This window comes from Alexandromys fortis, unplaced genomic scaffold (assembly GCF_014885135.2).
Source record: "Alexandromys fortis isolate MF-2015 unplaced genomic scaffold, M_Fortis_MF-2015_v1.1 scaffold_157, whole genome shotgun sequence".
Taxonomy (NCBI): domain Eukaryota; kingdom Metazoa; phylum Chordata; class Mammalia; order Rodentia; family Cricetidae; genus Alexandromys; species Alexandromys fortis.
Genome location: NW_026068041.1, coordinates 3,195,844 through 3,203,937, shown reverse-complemented (window position 1 = coordinate 3,203,937; position 8,094 = coordinate 3,195,844). Strand labels below are relative to the sequence as shown.

At 47.2% G+C, this 8,094-nt stretch overlaps 1 protein-coding gene across 1 annotated transcript; it reads left to right on the top strand.

The window, feature by feature from the left end:
• Nucleotides 1–594: 594 nt before the first annotated feature.
• Nucleotides 595–7,262, top strand: Snu13 (small nuclear ribonucleoprotein 13). Its single transcript, XM_050165789.1, has 3 exons — nucleotides 595–900; nucleotides 4,101–4,221; nucleotides 6,159–7,262. The coding sequence occupies exons 1-3, from the start codon at nucleotides 613–615 to the stop codon at nucleotides 6,419–6,421; spliced, it is 672 nt and encodes a 223-aa protein (XP_050021746.1). The 5' UTR covers nucleotides 595–612; the 3' UTR covers nucleotides 6,422–7,262.
• The last annotated feature ends 832 nt before the right edge of the window (nucleotides 7,263–8,094 follow it).

The following is an 8,094-nucleotide window of genomic DNA, read 5'->3' as shown; positions in this document are numbered from 1 at the left end:
CTTTTTTTTTTTTTTTTTTTTTTCAAGACAGGGTTTCTCCGTAGCTTTTGGTTCCTGTCCTGGAACTAGCTCTTGTAGACCAGGCTGGCCTCGAACTCACAGATAACCGCCTGCCTCTTAAGCACATGCCTTTAATCCCAGAGGCCGGCAGATCTCTGTCTTAACACTGAGGGGTTAGACAGGTGAGTTTTTATTTTTTCTTGTGGAGGAAGACAAGGTCTCACGTGGCTGAAGGCTGGCCTTGAACTCGCTATGTAACCGAAGCGGGCAACAAACGAATTCTCCTGCCTCACTTTTCACACGCTGGGGTAACAGGCAAGCCACCACCTCCACCTCAGGCCTGAAAAGAGGATTTTCAAAGGGTACAGTATATGCTCACAAATAAATAAATAAACAAACAAACAAATAAATAAAAGCAAAAAGTCAGGCAATGGCTGGGTGGTGATGGCCCATACCTTAGGAGGCAGAGGCAGGCGGATCTGAGTTCGAGGCCAGCCTGGATTACAGAGTGAGTGAGTGAGTGAAAGAACACATGGGGCTACACAGACCATCTAGAAAAACCAAAAAACAACAACAACAACAAAAAGGCAAGCAAGAAAAACTGACAATTATATGGTGACCCTTGAATCCCTTTATATTCGAAAGTTTAATTTACAGTTTTGGCTGACGATTTACACTAAGTCGCTATGGAAACCAATAACACACGTTCCCTCACGCAAACGGATTTCGGCATTTGAGCAGGGGGGGGGCAGGGCGACGTCACTGCGCGCTCCGAGTGATATCACTTCCGCTTCCTCCCGCGCAGAAAGTGACTTCCGCTCGTCTTTCCGTGCGGCGCTTTCGGTCTGTCGGAGCTTGGCTGTTCTCGACCCGCGGCGAGGCCGGCGCACCGCAGCCATGGTGAGTGAGTGAGCGCGTGGGGCCGCCGGCGCGGGGAGTGGGGGACGCGGGCTTCTGCTCGCTCCGGCCGGTGGGAGGCGGAGCGCGTGCGCCATCTCGCCCGCCCGGCGATGGCCGACCTCCGGCTCCCGGGGTAGAACTCGGCCCGCCGCGGCGTGGTCGCGGGCCGCAGAGTGGAGAACTCAGGCGGCGGGAGGTCCAGGACCGGCGTGGGCCGAGCCGCTTTGCAGCGGTGGGCGTGGCCAGAGGCCGGGCGCAGCGTGGGAAAATGATCGCCCCACGTGGGATGGCGGAGGGCCATGGAAACATCGACCTCCATTGCCTTTCGCTTATTTTTTTTCCTTTTTAAAATAATCTCCAGAAGATGAGGTGAAGTCACAGGTAGTCGACTGCTGCCCACCGGCTTCCCACGCCCCGGGGTTCAGGAGCGTAGCTCCGTGGGGTCTGCATCTACTGTCTGGAACTAACCCGGTTTAGGGAATCCTGGGGCGGATTACGGTTTGGTTTTTAGGGACTCAGTATGAAGCCCTGGTTGGCCTGGAACCAGGCTGACCTCGAACTCTCAGATCCGTCTGACTCTGCCTCCGGAGTAAAGGCGTGTGTCTTCACGCCCTCGCATTAAGGATTGATTGGGGGGGGGGGAGGTCAAGGGAAATGAGGCGTGGCCTCCGCTGGTCGGTGAGACCGACACCTCAGAAGTCAGAGGTTCTGAGAGCCTCACGTGTGACGATAACGCTTCCTCGGCTCCGCTTGAATAATGTAGCGAGAGGAACGGGTTCCAGCTCGTGTTCCTGTCGTAACTAGTTGGGATCGGAACACACAGTAAGGAGGAAAGCGTTTGGCCGGGCCCTCTAGTCTCTAGTGAGGTACTCATTCAGCCCATTGGTTCTCTGCTTTGATAACGTTCGCGCCCCCGTCTGGTTTGAGAAAGCCTCTATGGCAGTGCTGAACCCGGGAAAAGTTTTGAGCTCCGGTGCACTCAGGTTGAACTTTGCATCGACTGTGAAATGGGCAGAAGGAGTTAGTTGGAAGACTTGCTGTGCGCGCATCCATCCCTCAAGGACGGGTGCGTTCTAGCTTTGGACTCTAGATCCTCCTGCCTCAGCCTCCGGAGTGCTGGGATTGCAGGTGTGTGCCGCCACACCAGAGCTAGTCAGCCATGCTTGGGCCTCGCGATTAGAAGCCGAGATGCTGTTGCCATGACAAGTGTACTGTCTACAGGAAACATTTTTTAATATACAAAAGAGTATGGAAGTGTAGTGTGGTAAACAGCAAGCCTTTTATTACTGTGTGTAATTTTATGTGCCACTGTATACAACTAGCAACACGTCGATGAGTTTACAGATATTAAGAAGGTGTTCTGCTGGAACTTTAAGGTGACTAGTGTCACTGGCCTTTTCAGCTCCCTTAGCATTTTATGTGAGCAGGGTCTAGTTGACTGAGGCATTATTAGGTTATGTATGGCTGTATTTGCTAAATGAAAATCATGCATGTCTGGCTGTCAGGTATCAAAGGAGACCAAATTGATCAAGCTAGAGATTCAAGTTGACTAGCCTGGGCTGTATAGCAAGCCTTGTCTCAAAAAGGTGTGGGCTGAAAATACAGGTTAAGTTCTTGGTAGCATGCCCAAAGTCTTGAATTCAGTTGCCAGCACCTCAAAAACATGAAATTAAAGAGGCCCAAACTTTTGGATTGTTGTCTAATATTTGAGAACTTTGGAGAAAGCAGTATTTGATTGAGCCCAGGAATTCAGGTCCACCCAACCTAGTTAAGTTTGTTTGGGGGAAAAACAAGTGAATGAATAAATCTGTGGAGGGGAAAATAATGAAAAATAGTAATAAACCTAAAGAGAGGAAAGAAACAGAACACCCCAGCAACCTAAAATGAAGATTGACCCCACTATGTTAGTACTTAAAATATAGGGTCTATATGTTCCAGCTCTGCATGCCCAAGAGTGCATTTGTCTCCAGAGACCCGCCTGCCTCCGCCTCCTGAGTGCCGGGATTAAAGGCATACTGCCAAAACTCCCGACTTTTTCTCTTTTTTACTGCATTTGCTCACTGGTATGATGTACATGTGGGATCAGTAGACAACTTGGGGAAGTCGATTCTCTCCATCATGTGGGTTCTGGAATCATTCAAGTTGGAGGCAAGCACCATCTCACTAGCCCTGAATTTGTCAAAAGATAAAACCTTATTTTGTATATTTGAAAAATAAAATTAAGCCGGGCGGTGGTGGTGCACGCCTTTAATCCCAGCACTTGGGAGGCAGAGGCAGGCGGATCTCTGTGAGGCCAGCCTGGTCTACAAGAGCTAGTTCCAGGACAGGCTCCAAAGCTACAGAGAAACCCTGTCTCGAAAAACCAAAAAAAAATTAATTAATTAAATTAAAGGATATTTTAATGATCATTATAAGGAACTGTATATATTAATATCCTCATTGGCAAAATTAATTTGATTAACTTGAATTTGATGCTCTGAACTGGGTGGTTGTGGTAGGAAACCTGGTGAGTTTGGTGATAGATGAGGTTATCTCCACGAAACAAAGATGCAGACCCATAGGAGATGTTAGTTATCAGACTGCTAAAATAAAACTAGACAACCCGCTAAGGCTAAATAAAAGTATGGAAGTTGTTTTTTTAAGGATCTTTTTTCATTGGTATTGGTTTTGGTTTTTTGAGACAGGGTTTCTATGTGTTGTAACAGCCCTGGCTGTCCTGGAACTCTCTTCGTGACCAGATTGACCTCGAACTCACAGAGATCCACCTGCCTCTGCTTCCTGAGTGCCGGGATTAAAGGTGTGCACAACACCGGTGTTGTGCACCACCTCCGCTTGCCTAAAAAATATTTTTACCTGGTAGTGATTACAGATCTCTGAGTTTGAGGCTTGCCTGGGCTACACAGAGAAACCCTGTCTCCAAAAACTAAACAAAAAAAATATTTTATTTTGTAATTATGGGTATGCTGGGGGTGGGGTGTGATCACTTGGAGTCCAGAAGACAGCACGAGTGGTCAGGCTGTGTTAATAGACATGTTGTGTCTGTACTTAGTTGGGTTCTTTGTTGAATCGCTAGGGGCTGTTTTTGAAGTTGAACGTCGTCTCTCCCTAAAATGGGGGGGGGTATGCATGTGTCTATGTTTAAGGAGGGAAATATTTTGTCATTTGTCTGAAATCCCTTTTGATTCTGTGTTTCCTTACAGACAGAGGCTGATGTGAACCCGAAGGCCTATCCCCTCGCAGATGCCCACCTCACCAAGAAGCTGCTGGACCTTGTTCAGCAGTCGTGCAACTACAAGCAGCTTCGGAAAGGAGCCAATGAAGGTAAGACTCCAGGGTGATGCTGGGGTGCTGAGGGCCTGTTTCCAGCAGCATCTCTAGTTTGGAAGAAAGACCAGGTGTTTTAGTTTCATTCTCCCTCACCCTTCTTCACTTTTGTTTTTAGTTTGTGGACATGAGTCTTGCTGTGTTCCCAGGGTGGCCTCAAAGTCCTCATACCTCAACCTCCTAAATAGTTGGGCTAACAGTACACTCTAGACTGGGCAGTTACACTCTAGACTGGGCAGTGGTGGCGCACACCTTTAATCCCAGGCCTCGGAAGGCAGAGGCAGGCGGATGATCTCTTTTGAGACAGCTTGGTCTATGAAGTGAATTCTGAGATAGCCAGAACTGTTACACAGAGAAACCCTCTCTTGAAAAACCAATTCTTTACTGACCAATGAAAGATGTGTTGGGTAGTTAGGATGTAGAGTCATTAGTTAATATTTTTCTATCTTTCTCTCTGATTATATAACTTATTTTTATGGGGCCATTTGGAAGACAGTTAAACTTTGTGTATGAAGTTGTACTCACTCTTTAGAACCATCAAAAGGAAAAGGATTTTAATGTTTTTTTTTTCTTCCCCAGTATCTGGGGCTATGAGGTGAATGTATTTTTTTTTAAAGATTTATTTATGCCAGGATGTGGTGGTGCACGCCTTTAATCCCAGTACTCTGGAGGCAGAGGCAGATGGATCTCTGAATTCGAGGCCAGCGTGGTCTACAGAGTGAGAAGTTCCAGGACAGCCAAGGCTACACAGAGAAAAGCCCTGTCTTGGAAAGAAAAGAAAAATTTATTATTATGTATGCAGCGTTCTGCCTGCATGTATGCCTGCAGGCCAGAAGAGGGCACCAGATCTCATCCTTATAAATGGTTTGTAAGCTACCATGTGGTTGTTGGGAATTGAACTCAGAACCTTTGGAAGAGCAGGCAGTGCTGGTAACCACTGAGCTACCTCTCCAGCCCTGGGATGCATGGATTCCAATGGTTCTCAGAAACATTTTCCTTTTGTCTGTGGAGGAGGTGGTACAGGTAGGGACAGACTTGAGGCTAGGGAGTTTTGTGTTTTGTTGGTTTGTTTGTTTGGGAGAGCCTCGTGAACACAGACTAGCCTCACAAATTTACTCTGTAGCCAGCCGATCCTCCTGTCCCCACCTCTCAAGTGCTGGGATACAAATACGTTCTACCATGCCTGGCTGTAGCTTGGTTTGATGAGTGAGCAATTTTTCAGTGGACTAATTACATGCACCATGACATTTCTGCCCAGAGAAAATAAAACCAAGTAATTTTCTGTGGTAGAGCTGATTTGTTTTTAAATACTATGTTTGAGATTTTAGGAGAACCCTGAAAAAATGAGAATCTTTTACCTATGTTGTAGCAGAAGGCAAAATAAACCACTTTTGGGCCTGTTCTGTTGTGTCCTCTTTTGGAGTTCACATAGTGAAGGAAGGTGTGTCCTGTGTCTGCAAGGCAGCAGTGCTGTGCCGAGACTAGGGTGTGTAGTAGGGAAAAGCACTGAGGCCTTGGTGACCAGTTAAAACTATAGAAGCATTACTTCTCGCTGGTCCATCTTTATGCTGAGTGGGTGAGGAAGACATTGAGGATTAAGCAACTGGCTAGCATTTGAGTGCCTTATCACAGGGCTGCTCCAGCCAGAAAAGTGCCCACCCGCGCGCGCCCTCCCCCCCAACCCCCTTTTTGAGGCAGGGTCTCACTATGTAGTTTTGGCTGTCCTGGAACTCAATGTGTAGACCAGACCAGGCTGGCCTCAAACTCAGAGGTCTGCCTCCCTATTGCTGAGATTAAAGGTTTGTGCCACCTTGCCTGACTTGTTCCTAAGCATTTTGTCTGCTTCCTTGTACCTGTTACTTGTTCTTTGCGTTGCTGTGGCTGCTCTGCCCACGTCCCATGTCATCTGTTGATTTCATGTCCTGTCTCAACAGCCACCAAAACCCTCAACAGAGGCATCTCTGAGTTCATCGTGATGGCAGCAGACGCTGAGCCCTTGGAAATCATCCTGCACCTCCCACTGCTGTGTGAAGACAAGAATGTCCCCTATGTATTTGTGCGCTCCAAGCAGGCTCTAGGACGGGCCTGTGGGGTCTCCAGACCTGTCATCGCCTGCTCTGTTACCATCAAAGAAGGCTCTCAGCTGAAGCAGCAGATCCAGTCCATCCAGCAGTCTATTGAAAGGCTCCTGGTGTAGGCCTGTGGCTCTGCCCTTCCTGTCTGTTCCCACCCTACTCTGTATCATACCGTCTGTTAGCATGTAGTGTTTTCAGCCAGTTTCTATTATAAATATCGTACTACATCTGGCTTTTGTATTTTTTATAGTTTTACAGGGTTCTGTCCCATCTCTCCACCCTCTACTACCATTTTTTAATCTGTTTCACACACTCTAAGCGAAATGATATCTAAGGCAGGTAAGAAGCAGAACGGCACAGCTTAACAGTGGGAAGAACCAGGAAACACCTAAGCCAAGGATAGTGTCTGCTTCCATCTGCAAACTCCTCTGTGCAGGACAAGATGACAGTAACACTGGTCCCTCACACCTTTGCATATGAGATCTCCATATATGCTACCATGACTGAAGATCTTTCAGCAGCCCCTCCCGCCCGCCGTCATTTGAAGAGAAAGTCTGATAATGTTAAACCTACGTCCAAGTGCCATTTATTAATGTTGTGTTTTTGATATGTGTAACCTTCTATTCTCACCCCATTCCCTACTGAGGATATCAAGGCAGTAACAATTCAAAGGGATGGTCTGCAGACTCATAGGCGGCCTGAGTTTGACTGCCTGGATCTTGAAGAGTGACAAGGACAGAATAGTTGGAATAAAGAATACCGGGGCTGGAACTCAGAGCAGAAACAATGCTATCAGGGACATTCTGCCCTTCGTTGAATGGGGATTTCTTGTGGGGCTGTTTGACACCCACTTTGAGAGCCCTATCCCTTTCCTCCCTCAACATGGGTCAAATGTATTCTCTGTCACATGAAGAGCAAAAATAATGTTCATTCTTGAGCATCCTAATAAATATGTTCATATTACATTTTTTTTTTTCTTTTGGTTCCCATACCGGGAGCCAAACCCTGGCCGCCTGGGTGAAAACCAGGAATCCTGTTCGTATTACATTTTAAATGTGGCAGCGGTGCCTGATTTGGGGTTTTCTCAGCTACTATCTGAAAATGAAATGCTTAGCATTTCTAGGGCAGTTGTGACATGGGTAGGGAAACATTGAGATGTTCGGGTGTGTAGACCAGACTGGCCTGAATTCTTAAGAGATCCCCCGCCTCCACCTCCCGTGCTGTAATTACAGGTATGCACTACACCCCTGCTTTATTGTATTTCGATATGTGTTGGTGTTGGAGATGAAGCCCAGGGCTTCCAAGGTACTCTACTACTGCTCCAAGCCCAGCTGTTGTTTCACTTGGTGCTAAACAGCAAGCCACACCTACCACTGGAGTATATCTCCAGCCTTAACTCTTCACTGAGAGGCCATGAAAAGCCAAGCGATGATGTACACACCTTTAATCCCAGAATGCTGGACACAGTGACGGGCCTAGTCTACACAGAAACCCTGTCTGTCTTAAGGAAAAGAGGAACTAGCACTGACTGCTCTTCCAGAGGACCTGGGTTCAATTCCCAGCACCCACATGGAGGCTCACAGCTGTCTAACTCCAGTTTCCAACACCCTCACAAACATGCAGACAAAATACTAAATCACATAAAGGTAAAAATATTAAAAATTTTCTGTCCCCACTTGTTCTATACAGCAGGATTTCCTAACACAAGTTGGTTGGTTGCAGGCAGCCTGGCAGGTGTCCGCACACTAGATGGCAATAATAGTCTACCTTCTCTCCCAACCAGAAATGAAGCCAT